Consider the following 19,575-nt stretch of genomic DNA (forward strand, 5'->3'; position numbering starts at 1 on the left):
CCCTCCTTGAAAAACTAGCTGGAACCCATTAGGGTTTTCTGCATGTTGGCATTTTCAGACACCGATACTGAGAATGTGTCAGAATAGACATAGAATAGTAATTGCAATTCCAATTCCAAATAATGTAAGTACACAAGAATGGAAATATTAGATTGGGGCAAGGGTAATATATGCTAGTATGTTCTCCTGACAGCGTCTGGTAGCAAATTCTTTGAGAAAAGACTGTATCAACAGGAAAAGCATATAGGAACTATTAAGATAGTAAAGAAGGAGGCAGCCCAAGGAAAAAGACAAAAATATATTTGAAAAACGTACATACAGGGAAGAGGACTAACAGTTGATAATAACTTCAGCATTACAGGGTTAACTGCTATTTCTCTGAGCTTCTCCGAAATGTACTGTAAACTAAAGTGCACCCTCCATGAAACACCATAGCCACAAACCACAATGTAATGTTGACATTTCTTTGTTCCTGTACTATTTAATCACAAAAGTCCCAGAAGCACTTCCATGTCTAAAAGAAAATCGTGGGCCTTCCTCTTCCTTTACATGCTTTTTAAGTCCTTTCTTTCAGTAATCTCTCTCTTGATTCCCCTTCTTTCTCTGTCCATATCCAGAAAATAATTGTATGATAGTGCATTGTCTTCCTGATATGCAGCATATATACTGGGAGTGCTGTCTTAAGGAATAAACTACAGTGCTCTATAGAAGCAGTGCCCCTCTCTCCACACAGAACACATGAAACACAGAAAAGATTATTTTGCGCCATGTTTTGCCATGACAGGGTGCAGGAAAAATGGATAGTTCTGTCAATACTGTGACCACTACTGGGAATAAAACACTTCAAAAGCTTCCGAGGAAATTTTAGCTCCTGCACTATGAATATGAATAGCAGCTTTTAAATGCAGTTCCCAGTCACATATCAAAGTCAAACGATTCTCTAAGATCACTGAGTGGGTGGAGTAATACCAGAAACAGCTGAGCTGTAATCCATGCATCTCATATACTCATTTTTCTTTGGCACAATAACACATTCATCTGCCAAAGACAGTCTGAGCTGGAATCATACAATATTCATATGTAGATATTAAACAATGACTACTATTTCATGCATACACGACATACCAAAGCTGCAGTACATAAAAACAATTTTTTAAATTGCAGCTAATTCATTAATTTACAAAAAAATATTAACATGACTAGCCAGCTGAACAGACCTAAACCCCAGTTCAAATCATTGCTGTTTCACCATTAACAATAAAAACATGTTGCCAAAATCTGTGTAATCTTGGATTTATTTGGAAAGATGAGGTCAGAACTGTAGTTCAGGGAAGTTCGAATGAAAAGGTTCATCACATCTGTAGCCTATAACTGCACAGACAGTTCAATGCAGTTTGTTAGTTCAAGAAATGTCAAAGGAAGAGAATTTCAATATGATTCTCAATCACTAAAAAAGACAGAGAAATAGTTTTGCAGCAATTTTAAACGATACACAAGAGCTTCAAAAGAATGGCACAAGTAGGCTGTATGATCAGTATCAATGAGTTTTAACAGAAGAAATATGTTAGTAATCTAAATAGCAATAATACACTGATATAAATGTGTTTCATTCTTAAAAAGAACTACTGGCTAGCTTCAAAGTTAGAAGAAACAGCTTTAAAAATCAGTGTTTTCTAAAAGCCACTGTGGACCATCATACATGATTCATCACAATTAGTTTAAAATTAATAGCACTGAGTAGATGTAAATTGACATGATCTTTGATTTTGAGCCTACAGAAAACATAAATTATCAACAAAAATGGGAAATACATAGTTTGTAGATACACGAATTTAGTGTCTTTGATATGTAAGGTAAATGGAGATGGATGGCAATCAACATACTAATATTCTGACTGACATAACCAACATGATGATAATTCTAAGTTAAATTATTTTAACTAGATGTGAATCAGTTAACCAATGTGATAGAAAAGGCAGTGTGTATATAAAATTTAATTCTATCACAACTATTCTTCACATGTTTTTAGCTTTAAACACAATACACATTACTACGGTTTTAGTTTTGTACTCAAATACATGCAGAAAACAAAATCATAAAAGGATTTAACATTTCTAAGTACAGCCCCCCTAAGGGAGGCAACGTGGCTGTTTATGATTTATTTTGGCTTGCTTTCTTTATTAGCTGCCAAAGTTCATTGTAATATCAAATTAAATTATTTCACTGAACAACTTGCATGCTGGTATCATTGAGAATGTTATTTTATCCTGTGATTTAAAAGCCAAGACCATGATCAAATATACTTTTTATTCTTGGCCAATTGTTCTTTTCCGTCACTGCTCTAGAGAGCAAATTGTTCTCACTCGTAATTACACAGTCACTTTCTAAAACAAAAGAAAACACACTGAAATTGTTATAGGCTGCATCAACAATTTCAGTCATGTATTATCTATTATAAACATACTAGATATACTACAGATAAACTATACTAAATATACTATAACAGTATATACTATTATAAATAGTAAATGCATTATAGTCTCAAAACATCAAAATATGCTTTTTATTTAAAAAATAAAAACATTTTCCTTTTCTTTTTTATGCATTTGCATTCAGTGTAGGCTAAAAAAGAGTCAATCAGTAACATCCTCCTGCTTGAGAAAGACTGAAGTAAAACTGTGCCAGGAATCAAAAACACTTCTTGGGATCTTGCCTAGCTGTAGCAGAAGAGTTTTTTCTCATGAAAACACTACCAAGAGGTTTTAAAAATGGCTGAATAACAGTTAGGATGCAGGTAATTCCCAACAAATCAAGTAAATTTTCACAGCTAGCACTGAACCTCTAACACTGATCATAAAGGCTTTTATTTTCCTGCCCACTTCTCTGCTTAGTGGAGCATATAACTATATGGAGAAAGAGATTACTGACCTGACACTATTGCAAAATGCTGTCAACGAAGGGAATTAAGCTCTAATCACATAGTCACATGTATTTCCACACCTATTATCAGGAAGGACTAAGATGCTTTTCTACACCCAGGGGGACTCTGTTCTGGCAGGAGAATCAAGTACTTGTTATTTGTGCTAAAACTTGAACACCACATTAATATCTTGGACCATGCTTGTATTCTTTTTTTTTTTGTCTGTGAGCCTCTTTTTGGAGGCCAGTAACTAGCAGTATACCCTAGAGGTCAATACTGAGTCCAGTCCCGTTTAACATCTTCATTAATGATCTGGATGATGAGATAGGGTGTACCTTCAGCAAGTTTGCAGATGACACCAAACTGGGAGCAGTGGCTGATACACCAGAGGGACATGCTGCCATCCAGAGGGACCTTGACAGAGGCTGGAGAAATGAGCTTGCAGGAGCCCCATGAAGTTCAACAAGGGGAAGTGCAAAATCCTGCACCTGGGGAGGAACAATCCCAGGCACCAGTACATGCTGGGGGCAGCCCAGCTGGAAAGCAGCTTGGCAAAAAAGGACCTGGGGGTCCTGGTGGACACCAGGTTGAACATTAGCCAGTGATGTGCCCTTGCCACAAAGACGGTAGATGGTATTCTGGGCTGCATTAGGAGCAGTATTGCCAGGAGGTCAAGGGAGGTGATCTTTCCTGTCTACTCAGCACTAGTGAGGCCACACCTGGAGTACCGTGTCCAGTTCTGGGCTCCCCAGTACAAGAGAGACATGGACAGACTGGAGGGAGTCCAACAAAGGGCAAAAAGATGATTAAGGTACTGGAACATACTTCCTATAAGGAAAGGCTGAGAGCTGCAACTGTTCAGCTGGAGAAGGCTCAGGGGAGCTCTTAACAAGGTATATAAATACCTGAAGGGTGGGTGCAAAGAAGATGGAGCCAGGCTCTTTCAGTGGTGCCCAGTGACAGAGGAGACAAAAGGCAACAGGCACAAACTGAAACACAGGAGGTGCTATCTGAACACTTTTCTACTATGAGGGTGACTGAGCACAGGTTGCCCAGGGAGGCTGTGAGTTTCCCTCCTTAGAGATACTCAAAAGCAGTCTGGACATGGTCCTGGGCAACCTGCTCTAGCTGGCCCTGCTTGAGCCAGGGGTCCCTGCCAACCTCAATCATACCGTGATTCTGAGACAATTATCTCAGCGGAGTTCCATTCTGGCTTCCTGATATATTTAAGCACATGTTCGCATTCCAATCTTATTTGTCATATTACAGCATTTCACACATAATATAAACCGTTCTATGGCATTCTAGCAATGTTCAGTCATATGGATATTGCTGGGCCTGGAGACTATAATGAAGGAAGGGGGGCCACATTTAAGGTAATTTTACAGATCTCATACTCACATTGCTTCATTATGGCTGGACATATAGAGAAGAATATAGGCAGTAAAATGGGACAATAGCAAAACATAGCATGAAGACACAGTTTAAAGAGAGAATTAAAATTTTAAATATATATGTAATACTTACTGATACTTTTAAAGCTAGGCCAGTGAAGAGAATAGCAACCTCGAAGATTCAAACGTAATACATATGGACGCCACTTCTGCAAAATATTTACTACTATTTGGTCCTGAATTTTATGCTTCACTGATGAAAAATTGATCTAAAAATTTAAACAATTGATATATAATTCAGTATTAAAAATAGGTAGTACATACAAAATACACATAATTATGAAAATCACTAGTAAATATATGAAGTTCTATGTAAACACTGAATCAATAGTCTGGAAAACACAGAAATGTCTGTGTATTACATATATAAAAATTCTAGACAGCTGACTAAAACTACTTAAATGTAGAGGAAGCATCTGTCTACAGTATATATGAAGCTGAGGCAAGTCTTGAACTGCTGAAATACGATGTCCCAGAATATTATGTGCAAAGAAAATTGTCAGACTTGAATACCTACTTTATTTTTTTCCCTTTAAGATGTATAAAACCCTAAAGTTGCTAAAGATTTTTTTTTTTCTAATTAATGGTCTACTGATACATCAAGATATCAAGAATATGTAACCTATCATCTTAGCTTTAGTAGAAGAATCCTTAAGTGATTTAAGCTGCAGGCTGGGGATATCTTTGACTAAAACCATTATTTTTCTTAGTATCTGTCAAAAGTTCAAGTTTAAGAAGTTTTAACAAAAATTACTAGAAAATAGTTTTAACAGTCTATCTACCGAGTGTTTCAAAAAAAGCAGGAAAGCCAACATACAAATGTTTAATAAGAAATATCTCCTTTTTTGGAGAAGACTTTTTCATGCCTTCTTTAAATTTGTTCATAAAAAAAGCCAGAAAGAGCTTTTTTTCCCCTTTTGTATAACCTGCTACAGCTACACCACATCTGTTTGTTGTACATTTCATAATACATGTTTATTACCCAAATACTTCGAAAAATCAATCACCATTATTTCTGTGCAGAATGCTTGGAAATGATTACAGTACCAGGAAGTCAGGAGTTCAGAACGTTTTACAGTTTTTCACCTTCTTACTAGGATTTTGTTCTTCTTACATTAAAATTATCAGAAGTTTTAATACTAGTTTCATTAACATCATAAATTCATCACAGTAACTTAAGACTAGTCCTAATAAAGGCTCCAGGCACCTACAAGCCAGGCACTGTAGTGTCTTTTAGGTGTTGGTGCCCAGTGTAGATTCAACAACTCAAATCTGAGCAGAGACTCTACAAAATATACATCACAGCTAAGCACGTCAGAAGGTCCATTTAAAGAAACTCACACAGAACAGGCAGCTGCCTAGAACCAGACCGTAGGACATGTAAGCAGCATTGTTGAGCCCTCCAGAACTTCTTTACTTCAGTCAGGAAGGCAGATATAGGCCTCCAGCTATCTGGGAACTAGAGCCTGTGTCGCACTGAGGGGACAGAACAGTGTATTTGGGAGACCCAAGTTCAGATCTCTTTTCAGCCTCACAAGGCACAACCCTGTTCACCTTCTGGATCCAAAATGGATCTCTTTAAGTGGGAGAGAGGTGCCTAGTGTCAGGGCCCTCGGTTCACCAACAGGTTCTGCAACTTCTTCCTTCCTCAGGGGTTTAGCTACCAGAGTCCAAGGTCAGTCCCTATATGATACAGCAGTGTAACCCTGGATAAGACTGCTGGGAAAACAGTTCATTGTGTGGAAGAGCTGGAGAAGCATCATTAGGGGTTTCCTCACTTGGCTCAGGAGCTGCCCTTAAGCTCATGCCCTTGCCCTGAGTCTTTGCTTGAACCACACTTTAGGCATGTCTGTGTCCACCCTTGTGTCTGGCTGACCCTGACCCTCATTCCTGAACTTCACTTCCTGACTTGACCTTGGAGATGCCTCTTCACTACAGGGCTCACTGGCAGTCTCTGGTGGGTGGCTGATCCTGGTTACTCTCACTGGACCTGCTCTGCTCTTCTTGCTCAGGTTCTGTGGGACTGTGCCCCTAGTCAGTGGGGGGGCACTGCCCCTGCCTGCCCTTCTAGCACCCTTGGCTCCCAGCTCGCCTTCCCTTGCAGAGCAGCCCTTCTACTCCCTCACACCAAGGATGCAGGTCATGCAGTTTCTGGAGAAAAGAGAAAAACAACCTCTTTGATCACCATCATCATCATGAACTTTTAGGTCCAAAAAGGAGATACCTATCAGATTAGACATCTCCAGGATTATGCAGAAGATGCACTGGGTATTTTGGATTGTAATTTCAGACTTGAGGGTCTAAAATCTGACTAAATAATGTTTGAAGTGCCCACAGACTTCTAAAAACCTGGCTTTAATCTTTCTTTGTACTGCTGATAAGCAGCTATATGTGAGGCAAAGATACAGAGGCAACAGTAATATTGGTTGAGGTCCCACAGCTAGTCTTAAGCCACTGCCTAAGGACTGGGGAGCCTTGAGGTAGTCCTTCATACCTGGAGCGTCATGAGCACTACTGAAGGCAATAGCAATGAGCAGTGTGACTGTATCTTTAAGTTCAAGGCAAAGACAGAGTAGCTATTTCAGGTGTGGCCTCAAACAGACCATGCCAGCATGGTCACACAATGTGCCTTAGAAGGCAAGTTGACTGAAATGTGTGTGCTAGGGAATTGGACTGCTAAGGCAGAAGAGACAACGCAGTACCTTGGACACTGACATGTGCTCTGGAGACACAGTGACCACCTGAACCACTCTAAGAGGTCATGACTATGGAAGTGAGCTGGTCCGCACCACTTGTTCCAGGGATGACAAGAGTCTCTCTAAAGCAAATACAAGTAGTCTCAGAGTATCTGCAACTGAGTTTACGTTCTCCTTCCACAGTAGTCCTATAGTGCCAGTTTAGATTACCTAGGGAGCCTAAGAGACCTCACTTAACTGTCTAAATTTAGTGGGCTACAGCCAAGCCTTAGTCTCCAATTTTCTTTCAGTTCCACTGATTTTATAACGATATACCACAGACAGCTTCATCTGAGTTGCTCCTATTTTTTCATTCATGTAGCTGAGTAGAACAAGTCATATTCTGGGATAAAACTTTTATCCTAGATATTTAGCATTCTTAAGTAAACTACCTCATTGCCTCACTCTTTTTTTTTAAACAAATAAAATTGAAATAAAATATTGAAAGTGATTATCTTACTTACGTCACTCCATAATGAACTGTTCTGAGTTAGTAGCATCCACGTTTGGCTAACTTGAGCACATCTTGCCAGATCAACTAAATTTACATAACAGAAGATCTAAGTCAGAAAAACAGACATACATGATATTAAAAACTATTCAATAAGAAGCACTACTGTATTAAATGATACATCATCCTAAACAACAAGAGCTATTTTCAAATTGAATACTTCTTTCTTAGGAGTTTAAACATACCTTTTATAGCAGAATGTCAATAATTACTCTCACTAACAGCCTTAACAAAGGGTATGAAAAGACAGTTTTGCTTAAAAGCTCATAAATTCAAGCTATGATGGAGAATGAGAGAGATGTTTTAAAACTGAAGATTTTTCATGGACTATCAGCAGTTTCATTTCACCCATATTAAAACAACACTTGTTAAAACACCTCTCCTAAACCTATTTGAGACAATATAATTTGGACAATTTAGTTGTAGATTAAATACAGTACATTTAAATTCAACTTAAAATTACCTATGAAGAGTTTTTGTAGCTTCTACCTCAGAGGTCTTTTTAATTTAACTAGTATAATTTGGTAAATATATCTATAAATCTTTAATCTCAGAATATTAAAGTCAATGTGTTGTATTATGGTAGAAAAAATATAAAAGCTATACTGATAGTTCATTTTATACAGTTAAATATTCTAAAATAAACTGCTACCGCTAAGCAACATTTTGAAAAACTACATTATAGCATTCCAAAAGGTCTTGTCCTGGTAAATAATATTAGATACAGCAATCTCAGGCCATAAAAGTAAGAGACTGAATGAAGAAAACATTTGGCAAACTTCTGCCATAGCTCCTCACCTACCATTTTTATGACCAAGTCTCAAACAGTATTTCTGCCAACAGAATGTTAATGTTTCATCTTAGAAGAAACTTGGTAAAACAAAATGAGGGAAAATACGGTAAAATTTAATTTCTTCGCTACAGAAGCAAATACGCATTATATTATAACCACCTGAAAACATAAGATCCACTTAAGACTCAAAGACAAAGAGCATATGCAGAATTTTATGTAAGGCCACTGGATTATTTGCATACTAAAAACTCCCATACCCATAATCATTTGCAGAACTGAATTACTACATCATATGCTGAAATATAAACATCTGATATGAAATGCAACACTGAAAATGTGCAGTTCTAAGTATGAAAAATAAACCAGCTGAAAGGAACAGTTAATAAAATCCCACATCACTTTTCCTAAAGCAACTTTTATATAAGGAAAACTTTATGCTTGTAATGCAATTACTTTCATAACTGCACAATAATACATCAATGGCAACAGTTTAAACCTAGTATGGTAATTGGCTGATAGCAAAAATACAAAAAGAACTTTCTAGTTTTATCCCATAACCTGTCACTGAAGAGAAATTTTTCTTATTAATATACATTTTCAAAGAGCTTAGCACTTAAGATATGTACCTTAATAGTAAGATGTCAGAGTGAAAACATAGCAAAGATACCAGTGTGTTTTAATAGAAGAACATTTCCATATTAGTTATACAACTTCCCATAAATAATGCATACAATAAAACCTGTTTTTCATTACAGCAGTATATTAAGTATGATTTGACATATACTCCAGAAAAATGAATGCATACTCTGTACAGAATTCACTCAAACTATACAGGCACAAGAGAAATCTTGAGTCAAATAGAGGCTTTGAGACTCAAATGAGTGTTGTACTCAGAAGCAATACACATAAAGCTTTTACAAAAGTAAAGAAATAATTGCAAATTTTGTTTCGCTTCTGGTAATCAACATAGCTAAGAAGTGAAGAAAGAGCGACTACCTGTGTAAGTGTAGAGTGCATGGATTACCAAAGTGCAGGTTATCTTGGTTATACTGAAATATGCTTTACAATAAATGAGTCACTAAAAAACTGTTAGAATCAAAAAGGGGTGTTTTAATAAAAAAGATGTTTCACTAAAGGAAATACTCCTTCCTTAAGAGAAACTTTTATCCTGATTTATATTCTGTGCAGTTCTAATGAAATGAACAGGATTGAAAAACATATTGGCTAGAACCCATTTTTATCACAGAGATTAAGTTCAATTAAAAGAAACAAGCAGAAATATCAAGAGTATTCTACCAAGATTTAAAAAGATTTTCTGTTTCAACCTATAGAAACTATCCAAAGGCTGTAATTTCTTTAGCTAGAAAAGGATAAATCAGGTAGGAAAATCACTGATAATGCATCTTTTACCACTAGCTTTAATACATTCCAACAATTTGCCTGCTCCTCAAAATATGCTGCTGTCCCACAAGCTGTCTGTATTTCACTTCATATAAACTACTTAAAAGAATTTTAAAAAATCAGGTTTTCTGGCTTTATGTTTTTATTCTGGAATCTTGGGAGCTTGCTACAGCCATACTCATTTTAAAGATATTTAGGTGGTTCAGAATGCAGTTGGGGACTTACAAAGATCTCTTAAAGTACAGAAATCTGTAGGCCCTTTTCAATAGCAAATTCCTTCTGTACACCCCATTGCTTCAAAGGCTTGCATCCCATGATAATTATAGTTGGATCCATCACAGGCTTCTCTAATCAGAATTCTGTTTAATTTGGACATGTGGATTATTTCCTTAACTTCAAAACTCAATCTAATTTAAAACTCTAAGGAATTTTGACACAGCTCACAAAAAGTATTTTAATAAATGGAACTATATGACTTGTTAGAATGAGAAAGAAAATATTGACTGTATTATTATTCATTAATAGGGTTTAGTTTCATATCAGAAGAATGAAAGCAAGGCTTTTAATTTGACACTCTCTTGCTAGTAATCTTTTGAATTTCCAGTTCTGAAAAGGTCTGTTAAAACATTTATTTCATGTTAGGTCAAGACCACAGTAGCCAGCTTTAAAGTACAGCAATAATTTTCTGTCAATAACTCAACACTAGGGTACTGTGGTATCACTGACTTTTTTAGGAAACTGTAATTTACAAAGCGAATGGTTTCCAGCTGGCCCTGAGGACAGATCTTGTCCCCATAGTAAATACCAACTGACAGATATTTTTTTGCATGGGAGCAGAACAGAAAGATGCAATAAATGATAGCATACTAATACTGATATTTACTAAATACCCTGTGATTTTGAAATGATCCACCGCCAAATATCAACTGCAGTGCCAATAAAGTCTCCTTACCATAAGTTCCAAAACTTTGAGAAGTCCAGGCACGCTTTACTTTCCGCAGTCTGTGAAAGCTCAGGGCAAACACAGATTTGGCCTGGAGGAGACACCCAGTAACAATCTCCTATTGAAGGAGATTGTATCTACATACTGGATCCACCAAAAAGAGAGCATGAGGATTCACAGAGGGAAAGAAAGGAAGAAAGAAAGGAGAGAAGGGGAGAGGGAGGGAGGGTGGAAAGAAGGAAGGAAGAAAGGAAGGAAGGAAGGATCTGCCTTTCTGCAGCAAATGCTTAGGCACTCAGTTAGTGGGAATCTCTGGTCTGTGCCAGTAAACAGAAGAGCTCCTTCTGCACTTCCCGTACGGAATAGAATAGTGACAGCTCAAGAAAAAGTAACCAGGTGACAGCCACACAAATTTGCACTTCTCTCTGGATCAATGGAGCTGCATTCTTCTTAAAAACAAAATGGAAGCAATTCAGTAGGCTTCCTGCTTTTCTGTAATACTTTTTGTTCCCTCTGCACTTTACACATAAATAAAGCCATTATTTTCTGGCGTGCCCTAAAGATCCAGAGCTCTAGCTTCCATCCCACATGTGTAATAACTTGCATGACTTATCCCACGTACACAAAAAATACTTGCAAAAATACTTTCAGCACAGCTGGCTCAGCCTGTTCTCTCTTGTGTGCCCTGAAGGAGACCCTCCAGAAGGCACTCCCCAGCCCTGGATGCTTCCATGCACCCCTCCCCAAATCCCTGCACTGCTGCTGTTGTTTTCTGTTGATCCTAGTCCTTAACCCTCCCTACCCCAACATAACCCAGGAGAATCAGCTCCCATTCCCTGTGGCCCAACTTCTCTTGGGATAGCTCCCTAGGAAAAATAGGAAACTGCTGCACCCCCATACATCACAGCAACTACAGCATACCCCATGACAGCTCAGTTTGTCTCACCACTGCACACAAAAAAAGGAGGGAGGTGGCAAACCCTGTCTAGCACACCAGCCAGTTAACACAAAAAAACCCTGTTCTTGCCTCAGCTACTGTCTTCATCTAAACCCCAAACCTATGCCCTCACTATCTCAAAGTAATGTTATTCTGTTCATTCTGTTAAAGACAGAAGTTGGGGGGGGGGGGGTGGGTTTGGTTGGGGGGGGGGGTTGGGGGTGTGGAGTGGGGCAGGGGGGAACAGTCAAGAAAAGAGGGAAGAGGGTGGATTGGATGAAATTTTGGGGAGGCTTCTTTCTCCTCCTAGGGTGTATGAGGCTTCCCAGAAAGACCTGCTCCTATCTCGCCCTTACTCTCTGTGTGAAAACCGCCATCTTACAGCTCTGTGGTCAGTGCAGCCTTCAGAGCAGTGACAGGGGTTTGAACCTATTTGTTAAATGCGAGAATTTAACTCACATCTCCCCACAAATGGTGAAGGGACCAACTTTTAAAATTATGCCTAAAAGGAAGGCACCAATATTTCCTTCTCTGATTACACTTTGAAAAAAAACCAACAGCAGCTGCTACACCCTTTATGCTCTAAAACTGCCTATGACTCTCAGGCTAGAAAGGCAGAGACCTGTTTCATTGACAGATCCAATAAGCTTAGCCTTGAGGCACTGCAGTTCACTGCACACCCTACACCTGCAAAACCAGGCAGATCCGCTCTTGCTTCACCCATTTCCCCACCACTTGTTCCCCATCTCCTCCTCTGTACCTAAAAAACTGTTCATGCAGCCACACAATGGGCTGGATTAAGGAACTGATCCAACTGTCAACTGATTCAGTAAAAGAAGAAAACGGAAGACATTTTTCAGATCTGTTCCCTGATATGGTTCACATAAATCGCAGTAATGAACACAAAGGGGAGAACAGTGCTGGGGCAAGAAAGGGTAAATGGGAATAATAGGAAGGTTGGGACAGCTTCCTTCCAATTATAATTGTGGGTTCAAGATCCTCAGCAAAACTTCAAGTTCTAAGGAACTTGAATACTGAAACCTTGAGCATTTGCACAGTTAAATAATACTCAATGATAATTTTAAGGATCTCTATTTTAGATCTAGGTGATAAACTCCTACCTAAGCTCATTTTGTTTTTAAATCCTTTAGTGAACTGGAACATAGGTTCCCCCCAGAAATAATATTGTTACATATTAAAACCTTTTTATTTTCCTGTGGTGTAAAGAGGGGGAAATAACAGGACTCAACCCTAAGAAAGCAGGATTGAAAAAAATCATATTTTAAAATTATTTAGTAAATACAAATAGGAATAGAAAACTACATGGGGTTTGGTTCAATGAACAGGCAGATATTACATATAGGAATATGTGAAAAAGTACAGAGAAACTCATTTGTACACAAAAGTACACAAATGTATACTGCTTAAGATGCAGAATTTTTGCATTTCTTTATCTTTACCTGTGTGCTCAGTCACAAGAAAAGAACTGTGACAAAAAAGGCATATTCCTGAACAGGCACACTGCTAGTTAAATATCTTTTTAATTAATCAGCAGATTTGAAAATACTCAATCTTATTGTTATTTATTGCTTCCTGAAAATCCAAGATACTGATCACTCTCTAGTGAAAAACTCAACATTGTCATTATTCTAACATTCCCTAATATATTCACCTTACTCTATTGCTGTTCTTCATTTTATTACCTCTTGGGTTTTTTCACTGCAGTGACATCATTAGTTTTGATTTCTTTTATGACATACAATTTCCTTAGCTCCAGCTTTTGGATTTGGATTTTAGATATGTAAATGCCATTTAAATACAGACAAACAAAAATGATTCCTCTTCCTACAATGACATATTTATACATGGATCACAGAAATATGCCTTAAAATTGCATAATCCACACAAATTTCATTTTTTCTTATTCTTTAGGTTATTATTTCGTATTCAAATCAGTAGAATTCTCACTTCCTACTTCATCCTCCTCATAAATGCACTTAAAATATAAACTATGATGGGACCAAAGTCTAAACTGCCAAACTACCTTGCCTTTCAGCTCCCAACCTCAGATTTGGAATTGCTCTAGAAATGGAAGACATCAATGTTTTCTGCTAAGCCACTAAAGTAGCACTTGACAGTATATTTGATTTATACAGGCTATAAAATCAAGTTTATATATGAACAGAAGAGAAAATTATATAATGTATTTTTACAGCTGCTCTGTAGCCTTAATCAAAAAGTATGGCTACATACCTCAGAATAGCTGTCATTCTTTTTGATAAGTTAATATCCAGATTCTGGTTTTCATGTGCATAGTCTTTATGTATGTGAGATCTGATTCTTTGTGACAGCAGCACATGTAACTGTGAACATGATGTGACCTCAAAAAAGGGCAGCCTAGAAGGATAGCTTAAAATCTCACTATATTTTGAGCTCATGGTTTGGATGTCAAAAAAAACAAGGCTCATAGATTAAGATAAAATAAAGATTTCTCCCAAGCTACAAAAAAAGGAATGATGCTGTCAATATTGCTTGTTATAGAACTAACAGAAAGATTACACTATTTCAAGGTTTTTTAATGAAGAAAGGATGCTACTACCAAATTCAGAATTCCTGAAAATTTGAATAATTGTTTATTTATAGGCATGACAAGTTGGATAGGTATGGACACATGCAAGCTATAATACTATCTTTGATACATATATATATACACACACACACACTCTTAGATTATACTATCTTTTATATATAATACTACTGTAGTGTATAACACTACCTTAATAGGAAAGAGAACATTAGGAGGTGGCACTGTAGATCAAATTTTGGTCATTCTGCTACTCATACAGTAAATTAATCTCTTTCTCTGTTTTAGTGGTGTGTACACTTGTATGGGAAGTATGTTCCCTTTTGAGTGCACTGCTTTTGAAGAAGAGGTTCATATTAGAGGTTCTTCCTCAACTTGTATCAATGCCTTAGTAATCAGAGGTATGAGTATCATGACTCCCAAATTCTTTAGGAGAGATACTACTGCTGGTGCAAGGGGCCCATATCTGAATCGTTTGATAGCAGAAGCTCTGGTTACTGAATGAGCCAGTACTAAGAAAATAGCACAAACTAAACCCCATTGATGGACCTAAGTCAAAATAAACCAGTCTCACATCCATGAAGGCCGTATGCACCACCAGTGGAATCCATATAGATAACATCAAGAAGAATTAAAGCATACTCTATTTTTTGTGAGTAAGGTCTGTAAACTATGTACATGATTTAGCTTACAGATTCAAGTTTCCCGTGACGTCAGTGGCATTATGCACATGCTTAAAATTAAGTATCTGCATTTGTGTTTTAGACTTTATTGGATAAAAACTGAATTTTGAGTTCACTATTGTCCATACTATTTAAAAGAAAAACATATCATGTTTTTCTGAAATACCACTTTAATGTTTTTGCAATGTTAAATTAATGGAAAAACACGATAGGACAAATTAAAGCCTATGAATAAGAAGATAAAAAGAAAACATTTTAGCAGTAGTTTGAATGTATCCCTCAACAGCAATTATTTTCAGTAACCAACCTATAATGTAGTTAAACTGGCCTCTACAACTGAAGGTCCCACAACCAGTAGTTAATAATTCTGTTCTTTTTCTAAAATACTGCCACAAATCAATCATCTTTCTTCTGGGCAGAACCACCTTGTCTTCTAGAAGTCAGCGTATTAACAAGCTTTTACCCTCTAAAGTTACATTTTGAAAGGATACAAAAATACTGAACAAAGCAACCTTTCAAACAAACAAATTAATTTAAACAACTGAATAAAAATGTTTGGAAAGAAATCTCTCCCTACCCACTGCGCCCTTGCACTAGATTCTTCTCCTCTACTCTTGCTTTCTGGCCTAGCAGTTTTTTCTGTCTTAAGAAGCTGCATAATGTCCATACAGTCTTCTCTCTATTTTTAAGAAAATTAAACTGCTTTCTATCACATTTAGGGCTTTGCTTGTAAGTTTCTATTCACTGTAAACAAACCCCTTTACTTCTCTCAGAAGTTCCACTCTCTACCTATCCTACAGATTTACTGATTTCTTGTTCTCCCTTTTTAAGTCTCCCTCTTTCAGTCTCAGCTCAGAGAAGCTTCTGGATGTCAGGTTAGGGCATGCAGAATATGATCAGGTGCCACTGAAGGAAACAATAGCATTACCATCCTTCAAAGGATTCCAACCGACTCAAAGTGAACAAGGTAAACAGGAACTTTCCTTTCCATTGCACAAACACATCTTTTTCAACAAAAAAAGATATATACCATTTATGAAATATACATATTAAAAATTAAAAAGAACACCAACTATCACAAACCTGTAATAAGGCTTTTTCTGGTAAATGGGATGTTTTATGTCTGACAGTAAGATCATTTGATTCAAAACAGCCCTTCTGATTTTCATTTGCCAAACTCTGAAAAAAGATGGTAAGAGAGAAGTACAATTTTATCTTAATTGAAGGTTCAAAGTTTCAAATACATTTAAAAATAAATGAAATTAAATTTGATAAACTTAACTAGGTATTTTCAAATCCCCATGTAGTTACACATCTATGAACACTTGTAACTGCTGTTACTGAGAATAATCATAGTTTTAGGGTGCACCTCATGATTTTGCGTTGTAGCAATACAATATAGAAGCACAGGAGACCATCTGCATTTCCAAACTAAAACACTGTGTACACACAATATGACACAAACATACCACTAGCACATGCAAATTTTTCAGACAAGTCTTCAGAAGGCATCACTACTGAAATCTCTCTGATGTTATATTGTATCCCACAATGTATATGCATGAAAGATACTAAAGTATTTTTCATATATAATCTCAACATGGGAGTAACAGTGAATCTCCTTTTATTCTAGCTCTAGAAACAGAAGAGTTTCAGGGGGTATAAAATTGGTTTTCATTTGAATATTCCTACAGGGAAGAGACGAGAAGAGCAAAGAAAGGGGGAATATGCAGGAAAGGAGAAATTAGGAATAAAGAAAATGGGAAGGAAGAAAACAGTGGGATGAGAAAGCCAGAAAGAACAGAGTAAATGGAAATAACGAGCTTTATATTGTAACTTCCCATTCTGAAAATTTATTTGCCCTTTAGTAGCAATGCGAGTTCTTCTGGCCCATTAAGTTTATTACATATTATAATCATTGATGGTTTAATTCTGCATTTTAAAATCAATCAGTGTCATCTCAGATGCCCTGGATTATCCAAGATATCCACAAAAGACTGGCAGATATGACACTGGACTGGCAGAGGATTCTTGCATTTTTTGAGCTTTAAGCTGGAGGCCTGTCTGGTCTAGCCTTGCCTGAGATATCCCAGGACATGCTGAATTGCACGAGAAAACTATGTCTAGGTGACATAGTTGCATCCAAAATGCCTACAAAAGTGTACATAGTACAAAAGTACACAATAAAAAATTATTCAGTTATATGCTTTCTGTTATATCCATTCTAATCTAATTATGGAAGTCAAACCAATCCTTGGCAACTGCTATTAAGAATGGAAAGAATTTAAGAATATTATTCCCTAAGAATGCCCTGATACACTCCAGAAACAGGATTTCTTTTGTGTACTCAATCTAGTCAGGCTAACATTTTAAATATTTTAAGATACCAGCAAGAAAAGAGGAGAAAGAAAATGTACAGGAGAGAGAAGAAACAAAAATAAAAGTGAAAGTCTACCGACTAATTTGAGAGAACAGGGAAGAAGCAGGACTAATGACAGGTTTACTCCAGGAAGGATCTGACAACTGGTGTCTGGCAGCCAGCAACTGATAAATTGTCCACAGCTGGTTTCCATTCTGACCATCCTACAGTAGGGGAAGGAAAAGGAGCTGAACAATGGGAGAGCTTTATCCGCACAGGTGTGATTTTTGGAACCCCCAGGCTATTAGCAGTGGCTGGGTCTTACAGCTCCCATCTCTCCCCTTCCCCACATGGTATCTGCTGACCATCCCACCAAGCTACGGCATTCTCTTCCTTCACAGGAGAAACCTTCCCAGAAATGAGAAGAGCCCTGTTTTTCACAGTGAGACCAGACAGGACTGCTGGCAGTGGGGTATATGGGGCTGTCCATGTGTTGCCTATTCTCAGGTGATCACAATTTTCGTTACCCCACACTTTTGGGGAGGAGATGAGGTTACTGACGCTCCTCCTCATTCTGCAGGAATCTACGTCTCTTGGATTCTGGTGGCAGGGATCCAGAGCCATCATCTTTACTGATTATCATCTCAACTGGTAATACTCCCCCTAAGACATCAACCACCTGATCCAATACAGCTAGGTCACTGATAATACACAACAACACTCAACCCCTTTTGCTGCTTAAGATATGACCAAACTTTTACTTGTAGAATATAGAGGCAATGACCTGCTTCCCATAACACCATAAGTACTAAATAGTAGTATTAGTGGTACGCTTCATTTAATATTGATAGAGTTGTTTTTCCATAACAGTTGGAATTAATGGAGTTAATCTTTAATCATTGCACTTACTATATTCAAAGTATTATACTGCATACCTCAAAATATGCTTTCGTTTCCAAAGAACTGTGGGCCTCTGCATGCCAAGCTTTCACGACAGCATTTAAATATATTTTGTTAAAGATTTGTTGCAGTCTCTTCACTGCCACTGAAAATATACATAATTATAAGCAATTTGAGGACCACAAGTAAGAACAAGTATGTCATTTAAACATTTTAGATGAATGACTGTCTATCAAATTAAATTTCAATAAAATAGCTATTCAATTCAGCTTCTGTAAGGAAATAAATAACAACTTTTTACAATAGATATGATTAAGACTCTTGCAATAGCATTTCAAGTTAGCAGGCAAGGCATAAACATGACATATTTCCAATTTATCAGAGTTGTGTATAAGACATTTCTGTCTTATATTATTTCTACCAAATTACCCAATAATTTGACAGAGCTTGGAGGTGCAAGATGTATACAGATCTCAGTGAAATACAATAACAAAACTTTAATAATGTTTCAGATGGCATAGAAGTCAAAAGTCATAAGAATAAATTCAGTAAAGTCAAGTGCTAAGTGTTACACCAGTGTTAAACATAAGAAGAACAGTAAAGCAGCTTATGAAAGATCATGTGTTCATTATGATTTAATGTAAACATTAAAAAAAATTACTTGTAAGAAAAGTTTGGAAGGAATTTAATTTTCCTTAGTCCAGCACAGAAAAAAAAAACATGGGGAATACTGTATGCGTCCTTCTACGTGTAAAAGGTGTTACAAATGCAAGTAAAATAAAATGCTCTTCACAGCCACTGAAATAAAAAACAGAGGTAAAAAGTGCAATTTTCACAAAAATTTAAGTCATTCAAATTTTTTTTGTCAGTTAACTTTGTAAAAAACTGCAATAAGCTACAAAGGGAGCTGAGAGACTCTTCTTATTTGATACTTTCAAGAATATACAGCTGTTTAAGTAGCTTAGCCTATCTCATGGACAAGGACTAAGCTTGATTAGTGTGACATGCAGTCTTCACTATCAAAAGAAGGATTAAAATGTAAATTTTGATATATTGAATACATTCTATAGAATCATTTATCTTTTTTTTTAACAAAAAGGTGTCTTGAAATTCAACTAAAATAAATTATTATAAAGGTACATTTAAGATCCATTCTTGTTTGTAGGGAAAAAAAAAAAAAAATCAGCATGCCTCAAATCTGGCAAGAGATGCCATGTTAACTGTATAAACCTAAGTCTATTTTCTGTTACCTGAGTCATGTTGAAACACTATGTGTTCTAGGGAACATATTGTATGATATTACTTAATTATACACTTTAATAAGTGTACACTTTACACTTTAATTACAAAATTTA

General features: G+C 36.9%; 1 protein-coding gene across 5 annotated transcripts in view; it reads right to left on the reverse strand.

Moving 5' to 3' along the window:
• Positions 1 to 19,575, reverse strand: part of FBXL13 (F-box and leucine rich repeat protein 13) — a 94,162-nt gene that overhangs the window by 60,345 nt on the left and 14,242 nt on the right. For all 5 annotated transcript variants that reach the window (XM_030013567.2, XM_030013566.2, XM_030013570.2 and 2 more), the window contains 4 exons: positions 18,256 to 18,365; positions 16,045 to 16,140; positions 7,574 to 7,669; positions 4,448 to 4,583 (listed from right to left, as the gene is read on the reverse strand). In XM_030013567.2, the coding sequence (XP_029869427.1) occupies positions 4,448 to 4,583; positions 7,574 to 7,669; positions 16,045 to 16,140; positions 18,256 to 18,365 (438 nt within the window). The remainder of the gene's footprint in view (positions 1 to 4,447; positions 4,584 to 7,573; positions 7,670 to 16,044; positions 16,141 to 18,255; positions 18,366 to 19,575) is intronic.

Source organism: Aquila chrysaetos, chromosome 5, assembly GCF_900496995.4.
Source record: "Aquila chrysaetos chrysaetos chromosome 5, bAquChr1.4, whole genome shotgun sequence".
NCBI classification, from domain to species: Eukaryota; Metazoa; Chordata; class Aves; order Accipitriformes; family Accipitridae; genus Aquila; species Aquila chrysaetos.